We start from the raw sequence: 23,571 nt of genomic DNA, 5'->3' as shown, positions 1-23,571 counted from the left end.
TCACTTTTCCTCTGCTGACAGGAGAACACATTCCCTCTGTACCTGTGAAAGACGCGCTTACCTACCGTAAACACTCATATACCGACGCATTCATTAACAACACAACCGAACAAACTCTCTTTATGTGTGTGTTTGGGTCTGATCTGAAGATGGTGCGTGTGTATAGTTGGACACAGATGTGTGTGATCGTGTTTCTGGATGTTTTATCTCCTGTGGAGTGTGTTTAAAGTGAGCGCGCTTATTGCAGACACTGTACGGTAGACTCAAACAAAGAGTCACTGTATCGCTCTTTTTAAAAGTTTGTTTGCCTTGAAAAGCTGCTTCAGCACAAGTCAAACATCTGTTTAAAATGCATGTGTGCAATAATTATTTACACAGATGTTTAATGAATATTAAACACCCTATATAATCAATTTATTACATGAGAACTTCAACACTAATGTTATCCCATGCCTTCTGCAGCTCAAGACTAAGGTTTTCCTCTGAATCTACAATAGATCTGTTCAATTTAATTTCCAACTCGACCCAAATTTGCTCGATGAGGTTAAGGTCCGGACTTTGAGGGGTCAGTCCAGCATTTTCACTGTTCCAGCAGATTCCTTAATTCTGTCAATAGTTAGTTTTATGAGTATTGTAATGGCCAAACACACACACACACACACACACACACACACACACACAAACCCTGAAACCTCTAAAATACTCTGTGTTCTAATTTTGGTCACCTCTGTGTGTGTGTGTGTGTGTGTGTGTGTGCTTGTGTGTGTGTGTGTGTGTGTATATATATATTGCTCTGTAGCATGGAATAAAATATAAAATGTGCATTATATCACTATGCATATTATTAGTAACATTATTATATATTTTATATACATTCATATTGAATATATATTAAATGTTTTATTATAAATAGCTGAAATAATGAAGGGTACTTCCTCCAAAGAAGGTTAATTGTTCATAAAATAATAATAATAATACATTTCATGTATTTGCAGACCTGGTTTGTGTCACTGCATTATGCAGCTTTGTGCAATAAAATACACACATAGTCATTTCAGTGTAATCACCCTTTTATTCAGACTCGACAAGTATTTACAGGATTTAAAAAACAAAAACAAATGGAAAGAAATGTGTTATGAATTCTATTTGGTCAGACGACACAATTTCAAAGTGAATCATTCCATGGTGTGAGATTAGGTTTTTTTGTGAGAATCAAACAAAACTGATTAATGACACAGTAATGAAACTTAACGACACTTTTTAAAGTAACTAAATGAAATGCCTCTCCCTGAAGGCTGTCGAATTACACACACACACGCACACACACACATCCCACTCAAACTATGTGAAAATACATTCAAACTCATTCTGAACAGTCCTGGTGCTAGTGCAGAACTGTAGTCGAAGCAGTATGAAGATGAGATGTTATGATGAAGCCCTGATCTGCGTCAGGAAGATGCTCTGAACTGTGACTGTGTTTGTGAAGATGACTCGGTGCCAGTGGTTCACAGACGCTTCAGTGCTGGAGTTAGGATGAGTTCAGGAGAGTGCTTAAAACTGCAGAGGAAAGACCACAACATCACAAACACAGCAAGCCCTTGTGACTGTACTTTACTGCTCTTTATTATCTGCTTCCATCGCTGTTTCAGCCTGATCTGAAAAGCACTAATGTAATATAAATCTGATAATATTCGTCGATCGGTGGACGCTCACCCTGTGGGTCGTTCTGCGTGCCGTTCTCTTCTCTGGCGCTCTCCGGGTCACCTGAAGAGAAAGCATATGTTCTCATCACACTCTCTGTGTTATCTGAGACTCAGATATTCATGAGAGAGAAAGTGTAAACCTCCACACACCTCTCTGGACCCTGAAGCACAGTTTCTTCTTCTGATAGGTGAAGTATCCGATTATGGCTCCAACAGCTGCTACTGCGATCCCACAAACAACACCAGCCACCGTCCCGGATCCACTGTCTGCCACAGAACACACACACACACACACACACACACACGGTCAGTCTGCTTCAGAGCAAGTCTGTGGGGTTTTCTCAACCCTTTTATTGTCCAGCAGGTGACCCTATTAAATGACACTTATGAATATTAATGCTGAACAAACCCCTAACACCGAGCACTAAACACTGCTTCATGTGTTCACTGAAGTCAACAAACACAGATCAATGTGAAGATCACTATTCTCTCTCTTCTTATAAAGTCAGTGGATAAGAAGAACAAGATCATAATGGTCCACTAGATGGCAGCATTATATTGAAGCCCATTTCTGCAACACAGTGATTTGATGAAACAATATTCTGACATAAAATAATAAAATGATCCAATTAAAAAATAATTATGAGATAAAAAGCCAAAATGATGACATACTAAGTCAAAAAAAAAAATCTATTATGACAAATAGACAAAATTATGATATACTACATAATGGCGAAAAACATCAACCATTTTTTGTCATAATGAGTTACCTTTTTATCTCATAATTTCAACATTTTAACTCATTATAATTTACATTTATTTTATTTTTATTTCTTCCATTATTGTGTTTTGTAACATCAATGCCCAAAATGATAATTTTGACTGTATTTCATTATGACATCAACTTTTTATCATAATTATGATTTTAGTTTTAAGTTTTATGTCAACATTTTGACTTTTATTTAGACTTTATTCCACATTATTTTCTTTCTTCCCTGAGACATGTTAGATTATTTTTACTCAGATCTTTTTTTAATCTTATAATGGTTTTTTATCTCATAATGCCATAATTGTGACTTTTTCTTTTACCATAATTATGACATGCATTATAATTTTGACTCTTTATTTTAGTCTCTCTCTAAACCTGCATTATTTTCATGTTAGGCTATTTTAGCCAGAATGCTATTATTTCATGATTTTGATATTTTATCTAATAATGACTTGGTATCTCATAATTGTGATGTTTCATGTCCATTTGAAAAGAAATGTAAGATGTGTTATTCGCGGGTCAGTTTCTGATATTTCAAGCTTCACGTAGCCACAGGTTGGTTTCTGCTTCAGCATTCATCACAAGCTCTGATGCAGTGGCACTTATCAATAGTCTACCCACAATGCAGTGCAGCAGAGAAGCCTCAGTTCCCAGAGCTGCAGGGTTTGACGGAGCGCAGTGAGACTCACACACGCTCTGACAGGAATGTTTGTGAGGGAAAGACAGACGGACAAGACTGAACCTGAGTCACAGAGAGAGACACTCAACAGAGCTTCGGCTCTTTAAACTTACTGAAGATCAGAACTGACCAGGACTGTTCTCTCATCATCATCATCTCACTCCAGTCACATTCACACGTGTAGCAGATTTACAAAAGATGGACTAAAACAACGCTATTCACACTATATTCTGACTGACGTCATCTAACATGTTTTACTGCAGACAGAGTTATTTAGATTAGATTAGATCTAACACAACAACTATTAAATCTTATCTCATCTAATCTAATCTAAATTTCCCTTATATATCTTTTCTTCAACAAAACCTTATAAAAGTCAGAATACTTTTTTTATAATGTAAATCTCTAAAACATGATTCAGAGTTTATACTTTCATATTTTATGACATTTTGTGAATTTTCGTTTTAAATTTCAATGAAGACTCTTTAAATCTCTTATCTTATGTACATTTTGTCATAATTAAAATGTTATCTCAGTTTAGATTTTTTTAATGTTTTTAGAATATTTTTGTACATTTATTTTTTATTTTTATGCCATTTGTTTGTCATAATTTTTTCGTAATCTTGTTATAGACTTTTAACTCTTGTAATTGACATTTTGTCATCATTCTGACTTTATCTCTTAACTTTACCTGATTTTTAAATCTTATAATTTTACCTTAATTTCATAAATATCACAATTTAAATTACTATCTATTAATATTTCTTCCTTGAAACATGTAAGATTATTTTAGTCTGAATGTTTGTGTTTTAGAACATATAAAAAGATAAAAAAAGATAATCCATGATTTAGATTTAGACTTTACATTTCATAATTCAAAATGTTGACTTGTTTTTAATAATTGTTTTTTTATCTGGTAATTTAGATTTTTTTTAAGTCTTAATTGTAGCATTTGATGTCACTTCAACCCATATTATTTCCTTTCTTCCATGAATGGTTGATGATGGTGTCAGAGAGTGTTTTTTACGTCAGGTGACACGCTGCCAGGCTTTCCCTCTCTGTTCCTGCATGTGCTGAAGGTGATTCACTGCTGATCTCTGTTTGTTCTGAACACATGAAGCAGAATCAGTGAGGAGCAGATCTTTGTGTGTGTCAGACTGTGTGGGACGGCAGGAATCACAGACCATTAACTGAGATGATGATCGTTTGTTCAGTCAAGCATCACTGCTTCCAGTGCTCAGTGTCAGGGGTTTGATCAGACACTCAGGACTTATGAGTAACCCTAAATATTTATCACCTGCTGGACAATAAATCAGTGTTTAAAAACCCCACAGACTTGCTTTGAAGAAGGCACCTGAGCCACAACTACAGACACAGTGTTTGTTTGACTGATGTAGTTAAAGATGTGATACCGTTTGACTCAGAAACTGCTCCAGCGCTGCGACCTAACGAGAGAGAAAACATAACGAGATTCAACACAGATAATCTTAATTTATTTTCCAGGAAACACTTTATACATCAGTATCTCAGATGCCTAGAAGCCCAGAGCTGATATTCTATACATTTATACCATTTATATGATTTAATATGCTTATAATATATGAATTTTTTAATTGATTACAAAAACTGCCTTCCAAGGTTTTAATCGTTATTGTCTCAAGACCTTGAGCGAGAACAAGTAAGCTTTATAATTTAGTCTGAGAATAATGCATGATAAGATTAAAGGTGTTAAGACTAAAAGATCACCTAAATATGACAGAAAACACAAAGTCCTGTACCTTTGCCTTGACCTGCGACGTGTCGGTCTGCAGCTCTCACTGCGTTCTCTACTGTACACAGATACAGAATTATCATAATTACACCACGTGCACTAGTATGACTTCATCATGTAACTTTACATGCCTGCACTTTTTAGGCAAACTGACTCAAATGATTCGCGATCCCGCTCCGAACTCCCGAACTGACTCAAATGATTCGCGATCCCGCTCCGAACTCCCGAACTGACTCAAATGATTCGCGATCCCGCTCCGAACTCCCGAACTGACTCAAATGATTCGCGATCCCGCTCCGAACTCCCGAACTGATTCAAATGATTCGCGATCCCGCTCCGAACTCCCGAACTGATTCCAATGATTTGCGATCCCCAAACTGACTAAAATGATTCGCGATCCTGCTCCGACTGACTCTTCTGAATTTGAATCAGTAATTACAATTCTTTACGAGTGATATTAGTGTAAATTTGTAGATTTGAAGTACTTGATATTCTGAAATGGTGATCTGAATTTTAATCTATGTATTCACATTCTTTATGAGTGATATTAATGTGAATTTGTAGATTTGAAATACTTCTATATCTGTATATTTCCATTGTGAGTTATATTGATATTGATTTGTAGTTTTGAGGTGCTTGATGTTGTTCTAACCCTGATGGGAATTTAGATGAATCTGCATATTTGCATTATTTATTAGTGATAGATTAATGTCATTTTGTAATGGACTTATTTTGTAATATGTAGATGTAGGTCAAACTCTATTTTCATTATTTATTTATTTAAATGGTTGGTGTTTTAATGTTGATTTGTACATTTAAAGCTTTAATATTTGAAATTACAGTAGAATTCTTTCAGTAATACTAATTCTTGTTTTTAAAAAAATATAAATAAATGACTAATTCTATGCACTTTGGGTGTGCTTTTTTCAGTATTCATGGGTGTCTTTTTTATTTGTATTACATTTTTACATTCTAGGGTCTTGATGTTTGTCAATTATATTAAATATTTAATCCGGAAAGGACAAAAGAAATAATGAATGAACCCCTAAAGGGTTCTATATAGAACCTTTTTAGGGGTTCCAAATACGTAGCGCCTGATAGAACCTTTTCTTCTAAGAGTGCACTGTGTTATGATATAACTTCAAAACAGGAGAAACATTGCATGTTTATGGACATGCTAATATTTGAATGCAGTAGATTGTTACCTGGATTCTCTGCTTGGGCTTTCACTTCTGTAAAGTAAATGATAAATGTTATATGATAGTGTTTATTATTCATCTGCACATAAGTGTAGCACTGAAAGACCACAGTTAAAGTGGACGGTCTGTTAATTGACAGAGCGAGTCGCCGAACCAGGAGCAGCAGATAAATGAAGTGTGTGATCGCTAACAGTGAACTGAGTACAGTGATCAGACACACACCACTGAATCTGTTCCAGTCCAGTCATGCGTTATCTGAGCGCTTCACAAGCACTCAAACCGTCGGGACACGGGGATCTTCTCATGCTCAGGGCTGTGTCATTGAACGAGGATAACGAGGTTTGGAAATGACATGCAAGCATGAATTATATGACTGTCGAGAGATTGGAATAATTCAGATGTTTTCAATGTTTTTGAAAGAAGTCTGATATTAGTACTGTTACTGTACATCTGTTCTTTACAGATTCATAGGGAAGCTCAAGAGTAAAGGATGCATCTCTTAAATGATTGTAAGTATAATTCATCATTAATCTACTACAACACAGCAGTACAGTATTAACTCTAACAGTCAGGGATCTGTACTTCCAGATTAAAATCACCAAAATGAACCCAAACCTTTAGCTGCGTCCCCAGAGTGCACCGGTTCCTCAGGTACAGTGGTCCAGGCTAGGAAAAATACAGAATATGACAATAATCATAATCCATGAAAACCATCCAAGTCACATTTCACAACAGAACCTGTCATCTGATTATTTATTCTCATGACTATTAGGCTTCCCTTTACTGTCATTTTACAGCACTGCAAGTTTTTAATTCCTATTATTATAATTATTATTATTAGTCCTATTTTTTCTTAACAATGAATCTAATCAGACTTTAATTACTGTAATACAATATAAAATCAACACACGTAAACTATAGAGCAATAAATACTACCGTAATGTACAAATACCTCAAAATAAATTTTTTAAGTAGTTTTTTAATCTGTCAATCATGAGATATTTGGAGGCAAAATATGCTTATTACAAAAATAATGTAAATATAAATGTAACAAAAATACATGATAATTGTAATATCTTAGTTTTTCTTTTCTTTTTATATCATGACAGTAACTAAAATTAGAAAGAATTTCCTTATTTTCAAAAATAAATAATAATAATAATAATAATAATAATAATAATGTAATTATATAAAATAAATGTACCATATATATATTTTATACAAAACAAAATTTAATATATATATTAAAAAAAATTTACATGCATATTTTTTTTGTAAAATATAATATTTTATTTCTTTTTCCTTTGGATAATTGGAAAAAAGTTTAAGGGAAGAATATGTGAATTCATTTGACAAGAGCAGGTTGTATTGAGTTCTCGAGTCTATTTGAGCATTCCCAGCATTCACACAAACACACACACACACACACACACACACACAAACATCCGGACGGGAAACATTCCTCTGAATTGATGATGTTTATGACATTTTACCTCCTTCTGTGTCCTCTTGTGTTGGCTCTTCTGCTTCACCTGGAGCTTTTCTAGGCGAGATTTCTGACAAAACAAAGATTTTTTAGCTGTCTTCTAGCATGAATAGTCAAAAAAACAATGAGTCATATACATTTTGGCAATTGTATTTTGATCTGTCACATGGTAGAAACTCATTAAAATGAGGCATTAATTATCACCCTCATCCTCAAACGATCATCAGCCTCCAGCAGACTGAAGAAAACACAACCCTGACCACAGAAAATACAGGCTCTGGGTCTATCAGCATAAAACTACTAAAGCAAAACCAGTTTCAAACAGTTCTCTTATGATCTCAAAGATTTGTAATAAAGATTGATATGACAATATTTATATAACGCTATAGTAACGAGCTGACGTTGTTACAGTGTAACTGTGTCAATAAAAGGCAGTTCATAAAAAGCTATTGTTTCTATGTGAGGAAAGCTAAAAGAGTTTCTGCCTGAGGTCAGACTGAGATAAAGACGACTGTTTCACCTTCTTCAGTAACTTCAGGATCTCCGACAGCTGGATCGGTTTCTGAAAGTCAAAGGATTCAGTTAAAATCATCTCAAAACAGAGTAATACACAAACATATTGCTAATATGACAGAAAGAGAGCTGTGCACCTGTTTCAGTGGCTTTATCTGCTTCATCTGCAACACAATCAACAAACACTGATCAATATAATCTCTTTATATTAATACAGGCTTTTATTCACAACCACTCAAAGCTCTGGATATTTATCGTTTAAAATAATAATAATAATAATGCATTCATTCAAACGGCTTAGAATCAGCATAAACCTGTCCATTGGGAAAACTATCACATTTATTCAATTAAAAAGTATGAACTCGGTTAGAAAAATTACTGTAACTGTGGAACATTAGATCATCAATTAGATAAATGTTTGAAACTAATGGGATTTATTGGTGATAAATGTGTAAATCTCGTTACTTTGTGCATTTAAAACACTTTAGTTTATTAGTACTGTTATAGAAATCCCATCAGCTTCATTTATGCATCACATTTAGGTGTAAGTTAAAATAAATGTGTAATCCAAATTTGTTTTACATGCAAGTCAAATACATAAATCTGAAAAATATTTTTAGACTGCACAAAATTGTATGTAAATGCTTTAGAGGATAGCTTCAAGTTTAAATTGTAGACACATATTTTTTTTTATGTACTGTATATATATATTAAATGCATTGTAAGTTGCTTTTGATAAAAGCATCTTCACTCATATTCAGATGATTATTACAAGTTTTATGTTAGAAACCTTTGTCTGTTACGATGAACAGAGATTTTTACAGAAAGTGCTGCAGTATGAATTTGTTCTCATTATGAGGATGAGTTTGGGAGGAAACGACCTGAATACCTTTTAGTGAAAGTCATTTAAAAATGCCACATAGTTTGACTGCCAAAACAGCGACTGAGAGTGAAAACAGACATTAGGATCGAGTCTGGCGTTTCTACCTGCTTCAGCTGGGTTATTCACTTCTAGTTACTGTAGTAAGTTTAGTGCTTCAGCTTAAACATATTTCAGTCAACTTCCTAGGTTTGTATCTACTATTTACATTATAATTTATTTTATTTTAATTGCTGAAATATATTTTTTATAGTTTTAGTTTTAGTTTATTTTATTATTATTAAGTAACATTATTATTATTATTATTATTATTTTAGAAACTTTAGTTCTTTAACAAGCTTATTTCAACAAAAAAATATTTTAGTTGCCAAAGCAAAATGTCTGGTTTTTGGTTCATTTGTTTTTAATTTTTAAATTTATTTTATTTTATTTTTATGCTTCATTTTAATATCTGAACATATGTATATATTTAAAATTTCAGTTTTAATCCTTCATTTTAACTTTTTTATTATTTCATATAGATTTATTTTATTTAGTTGCCAAAGCACCATTTCACATTTTTGTTTAGTTCAAGTTTTTCATATAATATTTATATTGTTTATTTTATTTATTTTTGTCTGTTTATACATGCATATATATATATATATATATATATATATATATATATATATATATATATATATATATATATATATATATATATATATATATATATATATATATATATATATATATATTTAATTATTTTAGTTTTTTTCCCTAACTGAATGATTTTTAATATTATTAGTTATTTTATTTCCATTTAGTGACTTCAGTTTTTATTTCCAGTTAGTAATTTTAGTGTTTAAACTTGAACTCATTTAGTTGCCAGACCAGCATGTCTGATCTGCTGCGTCTGTTTTTTCAGCGAAACGGCAACAGAGAGGAAAATACGTCATAGTCCAAACCACACGATTATTACAGGCTTTCAGTCCACTGACCGATAAGTTTCTATGACTTTTCCAGGGCTTCATGGTTACAGGATATTTGAAGGATTTTTGAAATCATTTCATTAAAGATTTCATTTAGAAAGAGCAGCTTCTGGCTATGAAATATTTCAGGGATGAGGACATGTTCTCTGACAGAAACTCCTTTTTTGAAATGTCCTGATCTGTCAGGTTTTGAATCTTTATTCTGTTGTTTGTGGAGTGTAATGTCTTTATGTTTAGTGTTTCTTCAGCATCTTCTGTGTTATTATACAGATAATGCATTGACAAACAGACTAACTGTTTATTCTGATTATTATGATCAAACGTAAATAAATGTAAAATGTATATATATTGAACATTGACATTTTCTATGCATTAAGCCAGTTAAAGCAGTGCATCAGTGATTTTTAACAAAAGAAAACAAGGGTGCCTTTGCATTGTGCCAAAAATCGATATTATTTTAGAATTATTGATATACTATTCATTTTTATTTTGAATAAGATATTATTTGTATATATTCAAAATTTAGTTAAATCTTTAGCAATTTTATGTGCTCTTGCTTTATTTTTATTTTATTGTTATTTATGTAATGTATTTTATTATATATTTTTCCCTTTAAGTTTTTATTTATTTCCAATTACATTAAGTTTATTGTTCCATCTTGTTGCCAAGGCAACATTTGATTTTCATTTTAAGTTATCTGACATTTATATTTTATTTCAGCTTCATTTCAAGAACTGTACATTTTATTATATATCATTCGATGTAAACGGATCTTCTTGCACCAGTTCACCAAATCGTCTCCAATAAGCATTAATCCACAAAAGACTTAAGCTGTTAACTTTTTCTAATGTGGCTGACACTCCCTCTGAGTTCAAACAAACAAACGGATATCAATATCTCGAGTCAAGAACCGTTTCTGTCAGACGCGTTTCGATTTGATTCGAGAACCGAGGAGCTGATGATACTGCGCATGTGTGATTCAGCGTGAAGCAGACTGTCACACAGAGCGTCTGAACTGAACTGATTCTTTTGGTGATTGATTCTGAACTGATTCTGTGCTAGTGTTATGAGCGCAGGTAAACAGAAGGCTTGAATCAAGGGCAATCATCGCCAATGACGTAATCACGTTGAGCGCAAAAGAACCAGTGAACCGCTTTCTTCAACCGATTTATTGAATCGAACTGTCCGAAAAAGGTACTGTTGATCCGAAAACCCATGCAACCAGTTCTTCACTCGTGAACGAGTCATTATCTGGCTCGGCTCGGTGTTCATCTTCAGTTCTCTCTTCCCAGCAGTTCAGTCAGTGTACTGTTTGAGTAAATGAATTACTCCGGGATATTGGTTTGTTTTAACTCAGAGGGAGTATCAGTCATGTTAAAAAGTTAACAGCTTAAGTCTTTTGTGGATTAATGCGTATTGCAGACGCAAACAGTTTAAACCGATTCAGTTCGATTTGGTGAACTGGTCCAAAAAGATCTGGTTACATTGAATGATTTGTTCGCGAACCGGATATCACAAACTGATTTGTTTTGAACTCTCTCACAACAGACACGGAAGAGAAGATAATGCTGAATAAAGCCGTAGTTTTTGTTATTTTTGGACCAAAATGTTTTTTTCGATGCTTCAAAATATTCTAACGGACCCTCTGATGTCACATGGACTACTTTGATGATGTTTTTCTTACCTTTCTGGACATGGACAGTCAGGAGAGCTCTCAGACTAAATCTAAAATATCTTCTGAAATCTAAAAGTCATTAATGACATCATTTTCATTTTTGGGTGAACTAACCCTGTAAGTTTAATAAGTTTACTAAGTAATGGCCGGTGGACTTGACTATGGGGTGGTTCTGGATTAAAGCCGGATTCTCTCCAGACACCGGAGGATACCTGCCCTCCAACTCAGTTCAGTGGTGTCTGAGAGGTTCACGGGCCGAGGCTAACTGGCTGTGAACCTGCAGTATTCCTGGGTAGATCTTAAAAACAATTTATTTAAATTTTAGTTAGTTTTAGTAAATTCGTTTGTTGTTGTTGTTGTTTTTTTGTTTTGTTTTTTTTAAATTTTTATCATTTTTTAATAAGTAAATATAGTTTTTATTCATTTTTATTTCATTTTTAGTTATTTTAATACATCAAGTTCTTTTTTAAATAAATAATTTTCAGTTTACTTTTATTTTTTGGCTTTTAATTTTAGTTTTACTTAATAACTTAATTTACTTAATTTACCTGGTCTCATTTTCAGCTTATATATATTTTTTTTTTACCAGTTACTACAAAGTGCTTTAATTTAAATGTCTGTGTTTGTTTAACCTGTAGGAGCTGCTGCCTCCTCTTCTGCTTCCTCTGGTGTTTTCTCAGGTGTTTCTCCAGGTGTTTCCTCGGGTGTTTCTCCAGGTGTTTCTCCAGGTGTTTCCTCGGGTGTTTCTCCAGGTGTTTCTCCAGGTGTTTCCTCGGGTGTTTCTCCAGGTGTTTCTCCAGGTGTTTCCTCGGGTGTTTCTCCAGGTGTTTCTCCAGGTGTTTCCTCGGGTGTTTCTCCAGGTGTTTCTCCGGGTGTTTCCTCTGGTGTTTCTCCAGGTGTTTCCTCGGGTGTTTCTCCAGGTGTTTCCTCTGGTGTTTCTCCAGGTGTTTCCTCGGGTGTTTCTCCAGGTGTTTCCTCAGGTGTTTCTCCGGGTGTTTCCTCTGGTGTTTCCTCGGGTGTTTCTTCAGGTGTTTCTTCGGGTGTTTCTCCAGGTGTTTCCTCGGGTGTTTCTCCAGGTGTTTCCTCGGGTGTTTCTCCAGGTGTTTCCTCTGGTGTTTCCTCGGGTGTTTCTCCAGGTGTTTCCTCGGGTGTTTCTCCAGGTGTTTCCTCTGGTGTTTCTCCAGGTGTTTCCTCGGGTGTTTCTCCAGGTGTTTCCTCGGGTGTTTCCTCAGGTGTTTCTCCAGGTGTTTCCTCAGGTGTTTCCTCGGGTGTTTCTCCAGGTGTTTCTTCGGGTGTTTCTCCAGGTGTTTCCTCAGGTGTTTCTTCAGGCGCAGGATCTTCAGCTGGTTTTTCAGCGTCTTCTGCTGAAACATAAAGATCTTTCTATCAGACATGTTTGTGAAAGCTCTCCTTAAGTGCACGGGTGACCAAAAATCACATAATCAGGGGCTAAATCTTCCGTGGATGTGTTTTCAGCATATTTAATAATATATATATATATTAACATATTTACATATTTAATATCTATCTTTTAAAGAACAAAGACCAGTTTCCCTTTTACCTTTCATTTAAAAAACACTTGAACAAGCTGTATTCAACCAAGTTTCTGCAGTTCTCACACAAAACAACCTCCTTGACAGCAACCAATCTGGCTTCAGAAGTGGACAATAAACTGAGACTTTCTTGCTCTCAGTTGTTGAAGCCCTAAGACTGGCAAGAGCGGAATCCAAATCTTTCACTACTTATCTTGTTTGATCTATCTGATGCTTTTGACACAGTTAACCACCAGATCCTTCTATCAACCCTACTGGCAAAAGGCATCTCAGGAACCACACTTCAGATAGGTCCTTCAAAGTATCTTGGGGAGGTGATGTGTCCAAGTCGCAACATCAAACTACTGGAGTGCCTCAGGGCTCAGTTCTTGGACCACTTCACTTCTCTGTCTACATGGCATCATTAGGTTCTGTCATTCAGAAACATGGCTTTTCATACCACTGCTATGCAGATGACACTCAACTCTACCTCTGATTCCATCCTGATGATCGGATGGTTGCTACTATGTCTAACAGACATTTCTTGCTGGAAGAAGGACCATCACCTTCAACTCAACCTTGCAATCCTGCAGATTTGCTTTATTCAACATCAAGAAGATCAGGCCCTTTCTTTGGGAACATGCTGCACAACTCCTTGTTCAAGCTCTTGTTCTGTGGCTGGACTATTGCAATGCTCTCTTGGCAGGTCTTCCAGCCAGTTCTATCAAAACCTTTACAATTACAATTTGCACTGGCTACCAATAGCTGCTCGCATAAAATTCAAGGCATTGATGTTTGCCTACAAAACCACCAGTGGCTCTGTACCCATTTACTAAATTCATTACTTCAGACTTATGAGCCCTCTAGAGGCTTGCGTTCTGCAAGTGAATGTCGCTTGATTGTGCCATCCCAAAGAAGCACAAAGTCACTTTTACAGACTTTTAAATTAAATGTTTGTGTTTCTGTGTTTCAGAAACATCCAGGGGAGTGCTTCATTACGAGTATTGAACAACACATATGCAAGAATTCAGCATTCTTATTAGCTGTCGACCGATATATCACCAAGGCGGATATATTAGCCAATATCTGGCAATTTCACCTACACCAGTGTTCACATTCTCCCTCTTGTTTGTTGTTGTCATTAACAGTTCTGTCTAATATGTATAGAAGTCTGGGTAACACTTTAGAATAAGGTTCCATTAGTTGATGTTAGTTAATGTGTTAATTAACATGAACAAACAATGAATAATACATTTATTACTGTATTTATTCATCTTCGTTAATGTTAGTTAATGAAAATACAGTTATTCATTGTTAGTTCATGGTAATTCACAGTGCATTAACTAATGTTAACAAGCACAACTTTTGATTTAAATAATGCATTAGTAAATGTTGAAATTAACATGAACTAAGACTTATAAATGCTGTAGAAAGATTGTTCTTGCTTAGTTCATGTTAATTAATACATTAACTAACATTAACTAATGGAACCTTATTCTAAAGTGTTACCGAAGTCTGTATAATAAGCCGATATATCAAAAAAAGGAATTAAAAAAATAGAATAACGATTGCTTTTATATAATTAGTAATAGAAAGTTAAATATTACAATACTTTCTCAGTTGCTGTCAGCATTCAGCAAATATACATTTCCTGTAAATCATTTAAACAAATCTTTGAATGGCTAATGAAAATGTTATTTCACAAACCTTGCAAACTTAGTCGGGTCCAGTTGTGAGATCTTATAAAGTGTGCAGTTGTATCCTGCATGTTCTTTACTAGACTTTCAGTCCATGCTAATTGAGTGCTTTAAACATTAAATTCGAGATTTCAAATGTATACATTTGCCCACTATGTTTACCGTGTTTAAAAAAAGTGTTAACTTGGCTTTATTAAAAAAAAGATTCCCATTGCAGAATACTAAGTGCTTTGTGGTTACAGTTTACTTCCTTTTAAATTATATTTGTTTTAAATATTTATTAATTTGTGAAAACTAAAAAAATAATCTAAGGTATGTTTATTATTATTTTGAATCCATTTTCAAATGATTTCAAATTTCTTAAATATTAATGAAAATAAATAAAATTAAATCGGCTTCATATCGGCAATTGGCCACCCTGCTTTCCATGATATCGGCATGGGTTGCCCAAAAAACCACTATCGGTCGACCACTAAGACTTATAACTTTATTAATATTTGCAATATGCTTTCATAACATTGAGAAATTCTCAAAATGTCCTTACTATGTTATTTGTACTTGATGAACATCTAAGAAATGCTTTTGTAAACTTTAAATAACATTACAATCACAAAACTGGACATTTTAACTACCTTAGAATATTTAAAATAAACATTCAAATAACGTTATGTTTTTTGGGGCTAGAAATAAAATTAGTTCAGTGTTTACGAAATGTTTCTATACACTTTAAATAGCATTATAATCGCAAAAAACAAAACAAAATTGTTATTAACAAAAATAAGTGTTCAAATAATGTTAATTTTGAGTAAAAATTACAGTTAGTTCAAAGTTTAAGAAACATACTTGTAAACTTTATATTATATTGTAATCACAACAAAACTATTTACGTTCTTAGAATGTTAAAAATAAACGTTTAAATAACGTTACATTTTTTTTAAATAAAGTTTGCAGATCATTTTAAGAAATGCCTTGTAACCTTTAATAAGTTATAATCATAACACAAAAGTGGATATTTAAAAGTTTACAATATAACAAAAATAGATGTTCAAATAACACTGAATTCTGAGTGAAAAAAAAAAAACATTTAAGTTAAATAGCATTATAATCACCACAACAAGAAAATGTAACATTTCAATGGTTTAGAAGCATTTTGTTTTCTTACATTTAGTTTTTATTTTATTTTCCAGTTAGTTACTTTAGTTCTTAAACTGAAACTTATTTCTCTTAGTTGCCAAGACAAAATTTAGGATTTTCATAAAGTTTAAATTTTAGCTTTATTTCGATTACTAAAAATAATTTTTAATAGTGTACGTTTCAGTTATCCCAGATAAAAACTCCACTTACTTGTGTAAAAGCTATAGATGAGTTTAAAACATTTGTCCTTTAATCATCTTCATCCAGTTGTTTTTCTATGCTTTCATGATCCATACAAGCACTATATACCCAGTCTATTTAAGTTTTTGTGATGTTTTATTTGAAGAACTGATTAAATTTCAATCGCTATTGATAAACTTCCTCTCAAATCCCAGGATCAACAGTCTTCCCCATCACATGATCTCACACAACATGAAATATACTTCTCATTGTATCCAAAGACAGAAGCTTCATGCTTCTCCTTTTTTGTTTCAGGGAAGAAAATCAGTCGGGTTTACAACGACATGGGGTTGAGTAATAAAATATATGGAAATATTTGATAGGTGAAGTATTCATTTAAACTTGGAGGAAATATATCTGATGTAAATCTAAATATACTATGTAAATATCTTAGCAAATAAAACTAAAATGCAAGTGTTTAATGAAGTCATGTTGATCTGTTTCAGCTCTGCACAGGTCTGGCAATAACAGACACTCAACTAGTTAAATCCAACAAAAACCTCAGAATCAGTGCCTTTGATAGTCAGCTTTAACAAAATGTTCACTTTTCATGCTCAGAACAAAGATGAAGTTCAGAACAGGCCGTTCCTGAAGCACAGACTTTGCTCCACACTTTACATTTGGAGAAAGCCAGAAATCACTGCCAATGCTTAGAAATGGTGGGGAATCGTAATGAAACGGGCACATGTCTAAAAAAAACCTTGTTCGATCGTATGATGCCACTGCTTGAGAACATTTTGAGGCCATTTTACAGAACAAAGTCTCTTCTGCTCACCAATGGTGCATTTATATGGTCAAAAATACTGTAAAAATTATGAAATTTATTATAATTTAAAATACCTGTTTTCTGTGTGAATATCTGTTAACCTGTAATTTATTCCTGTGATCAAAACTGTATTTTCAGCATCATTCCTCCAGTCTTCAGTGTCACATGATTCTTCAGAAATCATGAAAATATAATGATTTACTGCTCAAGAAACATTTCTGATTATTATCAATGTTGAACACAGTTGTGCTGCACAATGTTTCTTTAAAATCCATGATACATTTATTTTTCATGATTCACAGATGAATAGAAAGTTCAAAAGAACAGCATTTATATGAAATATAAATATTTTTTTCACATTATTAATAGATAACTGTCATTTTTTTAGTTTTAGACAGTTTAAATGCTTCCCTGATAATTAAAATATTTAATCTATATCTTTCTCATGCTTCATAAAAAAAAAAAGTTAAATAATAAATGTAAAATCTGAATTATTTCACATTTTGTGACTTGCAGTGTATTCAATTCAATCATTTTCTAATATAATATTTCTGTTGCTGTTTAATCTCATGTTGTGTGCTGTTGCTGTCATAAGTAAATTGTAGATAAGTGGATATCTCTTTCTCAAGGATTTTGTTGCTAGCAGTAATTTTCCATTGCTTTGGGATAAAAACACCTGTTGAATTCATGCTGCTCACAAATACTGGAGAAATACACAACTCATGATCTCACATCACCATCACTGTCTCCTCTGCCTCCGTCTGCTTGACTGCCGTCAGAAGAGTCTGTTAATGACTAGTCTGGACGCCAGAAAAAATACAGTTTGTAGATTTTGGCTTTCAGACTAATTTCTGTGTTAAACACATAATGAATATCTTCTGAGGAGATCTGCTAAACAGGCTGGATCCAGAATTACAGCAGAAACATGACATTCCTCTATTTCAAGCTACATGAATTCAAGAAGGGTCACATACACACTTAATAATAAAGATAAAATGCCATGAGAACATTTTTGGTTCCACAGAGAACCTTTTAGTGATCAGTTCCTAAAATAAACTTTTGATAAACTAAAGAACCTTATTCAATTCTAAAGAAATGTTTGTGTAATGGAAAGAGTGAAACCATGCATGAATGCCAGTGAAGAACTTTATTTTTTTATGGTGTTTATCTCAGTTCTTAAGGCTCACTTGCACTCTAAAGAGAAATTGAGAGAATAATAAAATGCATGGTTTTATAAAACTTATGTAAATGCATTTAATCAAACCTTTTCAGGTGCAAACTTCTACTGACATCTTAATGTTGATCATTACATCAACTTAATATTATTCAACTTAAAGAGTAAATTACCATTCAAACTAATGAACTTGTAACTTGTTTCCTTTGAAAGTTTGATAACTTTGAAAACTGAAGTTGTGTTTTGTGTCGGACTAAATAAGTAAATGGTGAAAGTAAGCGTTATCTTATATATTTCTAGTGAAAGGAAAGAGCTGTTATGTTTGAGTTCATGTTATGAATTTATGCTTGTGTTTGGCTCCACGAAGGTTTAGATCACATTTACCAAATGAATAATGACTGCACTGATACCAGTGATAAATAATGACTTAGTTATTTCTTCAGTTTATTCGTGTTACATTACAATTAGCATGTGCTCGGTTCATTTTAACTGAAATAATAACTCAGCGTAATTGTGTCCAAAACCACTGCTTTATCATGTTTTTGTGAGTAATCTACTTAAAAATGTGTGTAAACTTAATGCAATGATTTTATTAGAAGCTGTGGAAACATTTTGAAATGTTTCATTATTGAAAGATTACAAAAAAAGTTTTAAGTTTCTAGCCCAGATATGTTATAGGAATGTTTATATCTAAGGATGTTAATCCAGTTTTCTTTAGAATGTTGTTGAAAGGTTATAAACATGTTTCTATGAACTTGATTTTCACCCAAATTAATATTTTACTGAATGTTTTTTCCAAGCATTTTCTGAATAAAGAACATTTTCTCTAAACATGTTTAGAATGTTCATCAAAAACAAATGACATCATAAGGATCTCACTAATGACATCACTGTCGGTCTCAGAACATTTACTCTTAAAGTTATGAGAGTGTATATATTACATATTAATCAAGTCAAACAGGTTTTTTTTTTTAAACATAAGTGAAAGTTGCGAGAACTCTCCCTGTTATGATATGAAAGTACTGTGTTTTCATCATTCTGTTCATACAGAAAGATCTCCACAGCAGCACTTTGCATAAATCCTACAAACGATGGATGTGAACTCAATCACACCCACTAATCAGCTGAAAATGATCTTGTGCTGCTAGTGAAATGGTGTAGAATCAACTGTTTTAGCTTCAGGACTCGAGTGGCGAACAATAGCAGACCCGTATTTAATATCGCCCAGCTCGTATTTCCTTCTGTTTTTGGTTTTGTTGATGGTTTCTGAGCATGAGGGCATGAACACTGTGTCCATGTTGACATCGGTCTGATTTGACTACATTTGCACACTCTCACAGTCTCTGACGCCAGCGATGGAGGACGAGAGCTCTCATAAGTATTTGTACTTTTTATCCTAAACATGCATGATTTGTGTCTTTGTTTTTTTAGCATGTAACATCAAGATCCCCTGCTGTAAATTGAGTTTCATGAAGCTTATCATCACCTTCATCAGGAACGGCTGATTCCTCTGCTGCAAGGTCATCTGCTGGAGAATCTGGATATGAGATAAAAGGTAAATTAACAACCCAGTTTATCATCGGAATAAAAAACCGACACAGGTGCGTGGCAGGTGATATATGCTGGACCCCGTCAAACGGGTTGAGCTGAATAAACAGACTGTGAGATCTCTGTTATGAGAAACTGTAAAATAAACCTGAAGTGTGGGCCGTAAAATCATGCTGTTGCTCAGTTTTATAGCTTTGGCTCATCACAGAGGGGTGTGGTCAGAGTTATTACAGCACAAGATATGAAGGAAACATGAAAAACAACAAAACAGAAACTTATATCACGCCAGATTTATCCTGTAGAACTAATAGATGCACAAATATCTGCTTCATTCATTAAAGCAGTCATATGTTTAGTTTTCATAACTTTACTATTATTAATGCACTATATATAAGTACTAAATAGGTCTGTAAATACTGTATATCAGCCAGTATATGATGTTTTATATTTTTAAATTAGATATTTAATTGTGCATACTCATTTTCCCTTGCTTTTATATCTATGGTCATCTAAAGTCATGGTTATTACAGTTTAATAAACTTAAGCCATTTAAAGGGAAATTCAACATACTTGAGATGAAATACATGTTAACTAAAATGAAATAATAATGTAGAAAACTTATTTTATTGCGAGTAGTTTCCAAGGTAGCTTTTCTCGTTTTCATTTTCAAGACAAAAAAAAAATAAAGTAAAATAAATACAATTACTAAAACTAACTAAATTTAACATGAAATCAGAAAATATAATGACAGAAAAGTCATTAAAACGTTAACAAATCCATTCATATGAAAAACGCAATTGAAAATACAAATTGAAATTCCTTTTGAAAACTGTCCAGAATGTCCTTCCATACATTAACAGTATCTCAGTGATATTAAAATATTTTCCATGCATTACATTAAATTGTTGTGATGCATAAAGTCACTAGTAACTGATTTTAGTTGTTAGTGTTTTGTTTTTCACTTCTATCATAAATCAGATAATAAATTAGTTTAATATGTGCTATTTCTTGGTTATCAGTCATAGTATGTAAAGTAATTATCAAATGTAATGTCAAATATTAATTATCAGTATTAATCAGAATTCTGATTTCAGTGACATCCATTGTGTCTGATGCATATGCATCCAAACTCCTGACTGCTTGTCATCATAGTAATGAAGGGATATGTTTTATGATATGATCTTAAACAGATGCATCTTCAGTTTTAATGCAAATACAGTGGTATGTTTAGTCCACCAGTAGTTGTGTTTGTTTTATAAGCCGGCTTGCTCAATTGACGTCTAGTGCTTCGTGCATTATTTCTTCATATGCCTTTTGTGTTATAAAATGACGCAGATGCATTGTGTAACACCTTCTTTCAGTGTTGTCACGTTTCATCAGCTTTTCTGTCGTCGAATGGAGAAATCCTGCATGCATTTGCACAATTGCTAATGATTTCTGTCTCTCAAGCTTTTAATTTCCGCAGTTGTTCTTTTATTTGATGCCGTTGGCACAGTTGGAAGTTGTCAGATTAAGAGACACAAAGGAAGTTTACTCTAGAGCAGAGAGAAGGATGGTGGGGCAACACACCTGTCCACACAAACACCGAACAATGAACTAAAATCCAAGGCTGTGGCCGTGCATGTGCCTCGCTGCGTCTCTCAGATTTGGACAGAGGCACACAAACTCAAAAGCATCCCTAACTCCACCATGTTCTCCACACAGGGTGTGGTCTACATCTGGGACTGGATTGAGTTTCTGAGACTACACCTCAGTCCTTCTCCGTTTACAGCAGTGAGCGAAATGCATGTTCTCCTCTACATCTGGAGGAGATTTGACATATTAGCGCTTAACAGGCCTGTAAATCACCAAAGATCATATTTAGACGGGATCTTTAATGAGAGAAACGTTTTAATCCCGATCCCGAACATTTGGTAACATCCTGTAAACATTTAAGGGGTGCGATACATTCGGATGAAGTCATTGTGAGACTCTGAACGGTCAAAGCTGTTCGTCAAGAACACAATGTACAAAGAGGGAAACGCAGTGAGCTGTGAGACGCTGGGTAAGGCTTTACAGCTTCAACAAGTCATATCTGAAGGGGTTATTTTGTGACCAGAAAAATTCAATCCAGAATGTATGGATGTCCAATCATGCATGTATAATAACAATAGTCCTTCTGTCTCAAACATGTGATCTTAGAGCTGATATACAGACTCACTCTATTAAAAAAGAGAGAGAGAGAGATGCATGCTTCCCATTTCATCCAGAAGTCTCTCTTTATATATAAAATTAATGCATTATATAGTTTCAGTATTCAATTTAAAAGTATATATAAATTCATAAATGTGTTACACTAACTGTTTAAGCACAAAAAAAAAAAAAGAAACTTTGAAGTGTCAGTAGCCTGTCTTTTGTTAGGAATCTCTTAAATCTGATTTTAAACTGGTTTAAGTAAACCCTTACCTTGCATCTTCACTCCAGTCACGATTAAACTCCCAAGGATGAAAACCCACAAGCTTGACTTCATTGTGTCTTGAATGAATCTGGGCTGAACCGGGTCAGAAACGCGTTTTGACTTTGAGCGCGTGGAGATAGGTGTAAGTGTAGCTCGCGTGCGCTCGCATGTGCAACTTTCCCGCAAGCTTTTGTTGTACAAACTTTACTTTACTGGGTGTGCAGCCCTGAGTCCACCGCCCACCCACATGTGGGACTGACTTGTGCAGGATCCAATTGCAGGTCTGTATCACTGGTTTCTCACTGGAGTCTCACGCGCAGAGGATGCACTGGGAACCCCTCCCTCGCTCGACACACATTATGACTCAACAAAAGCACATATGGGTTTGCATATCGTTCAGGACAATTCTGCTATTGATGCATTTTCGTTTTCCTTTAGAATTCGTGTTTAAATACATGGCAAGTGTTCTTGACCTCCATGAACGAGCCCTGTGCAGTGAACACCCACCCAACCCCCCAAAATACTCAATGCACTTTCCTAAACGTTGAGAGGGGACGTAATGAATGGAGCTGGGTTTAAACCTAGCGAGCGGAATACTTCAGCTTTGGCTTTCAGCTCAGCTTCGCCTGAAGTGAGACACAGCTCCATTCATCCGTCTCTCACCTCTGGGGAAGTTCAGGAAAAAGCTTTTACTGTTGAACCTGAGCCACCCAGCGGGGAACACAGCAGAAGCACTCGAGTTCAGGAGATGAAGGTCATGTCTGCGCAAAACTCAAACTGCGCGGATTCTTTGTTTACACGGGTAACTTATCAGACGGGCGCGGCGCGAAGAGGCTCGATCCGCTAACGGTAGCAAACAAACAGGATCAGTTTTTTTTTTTTTTTTTTTTTTTTAGCAACCAAAAACATTTCAACCGTCACTGAAAAAAAACAAAACAATATTATATATATTTAAATATATATATATATATATATATATATATATATATATATATATATATATACAATTTTATTTATTTTTTTACATTTTTTTGCAGTGTCGGTTGAAGTTTTTTTGGTTACTCAAAAAAAAAAAAAACTGGTATATATAACTGGTATATATAACTATAATATTACCTATTATATTACCTGGCGGTAAAAACACGTTTGCAAACAGAAATTGAATGCTGACAAAGCAGTGCATATTTGACACCTCATGGTTATTTATTCTTCATCAACATATCTCAGTAAGTCAAGGTCTAACTGCTATACCTTCCTGGGGTAACCATGGCAACAGTACGCGACTTGAGCGATTTATCGGCTAAATCCAAAACCTTGCGAATAATTGACACTTAAAAGTTGTATATTTCATAAACATATCTCAGTAAGTCAAGAGCGTGCATTTTCATCTAAACACC

General features: G+C 34.1%; 2 protein-coding genes and 1 long non-coding RNA gene across 9 annotated transcripts in view; 2 read left to right on the top strand and 1 right to left on the bottom strand.

Moving 5' to 3' along the window:
• Window positions 1–23,571, top strand: part of LOC113109177 (NACHT, LRR and PYD domains-containing protein 3-like) — a 1,077,877-nt gene that overhangs the window by 925,936 nt on the left and 128,370 nt on the right. The window lies entirely within an intron of this gene.
• Window positions 1,224–22,423, bottom strand: LOC113109198 (cell surface glycoprotein 1-like). 2 transcript variants are annotated; one of them, XM_026272850.1, is made up of 13 exons: window positions 22,183–22,423; window positions 19,676–19,726; window positions 12,279–13,010; window positions 8,258–8,284; window positions 8,128–8,169; window positions 7,615–7,677; window positions 6,737–6,787; window positions 6,128–6,154; window positions 4,930–4,980; window positions 4,564–4,596; window positions 1,854–1,970; window positions 1,714–1,764; window positions 1,224–1,557 (listed from the first exon to the last, which is right to left on the bottom strand). In XM_026272850.1, the coding sequence occupies exons 1-13, from the start codon at window positions 22,244–22,246 to the stop codon at window positions 1,529–1,531; spliced, it is 1,338 nt and encodes a 445-aa protein (XP_026128635.1). In that variant the 5' UTR covers window positions 22,247–22,423; the 3' UTR covers window positions 1,224–1,528. The 2 variants fall into 2 exon arrangements, with proteins under 2 accessions (XP_026128635.1, XP_026128636.1); XM_026272851.1 differs by having other exon boundaries at window positions 12,279–13,007; window positions 22,183–22,422.
• LOC113109248 (uncharacterized) lies at window positions 12,116–12,816 on the top strand. Its single transcript, XR_003292901.1, has 4 exons — window positions 12,116–12,338; window positions 12,399–12,518; window positions 12,567–12,746; window positions 12,783–12,816. It is a non-coding gene; the product is annotated as an uncharacterized LOC113109248 (long non-coding RNA).

This window comes from Carassius auratus, chromosome 9 (genome assembly GCF_003368295.1).
Source record: "Carassius auratus strain Wakin chromosome 9, ASM336829v1, whole genome shotgun sequence".
NCBI lineage: Eukaryota > Metazoa > Chordata > Actinopteri > Cypriniformes > Cyprinidae > Carassius > Carassius auratus.
The sequence above is the reverse complement of the archived record's forward strand: the minus strand, read 5'-3'. Positions and strand labels throughout refer to the sequence as shown.

Bases quoted from the DNA above. Each gene is read 5' to 3' on its own strand.
- LOC113109198 (XM_026272850.1), bottom strand. From the start codon at position 22,246: ATGAAGTCAAGCTTGTGGGTTTTCATCCTTGGGAGTTTAATCGTGACT. The intron at 13,011-19,675 runs GTGATGATAAGC...TTTATGTTTCAG, and splicing joins ATCAGCCGTTCCTGATGAAG to CAGAAGACGCTGAAAAACCA. The intron at 6,788-7,614 runs GTAAAATGTCAT...TATTTTTCCTAG, and splicing joins ACAAGAGGACACAGAAGGAG to CCTGGACCACTGTACCTGAG.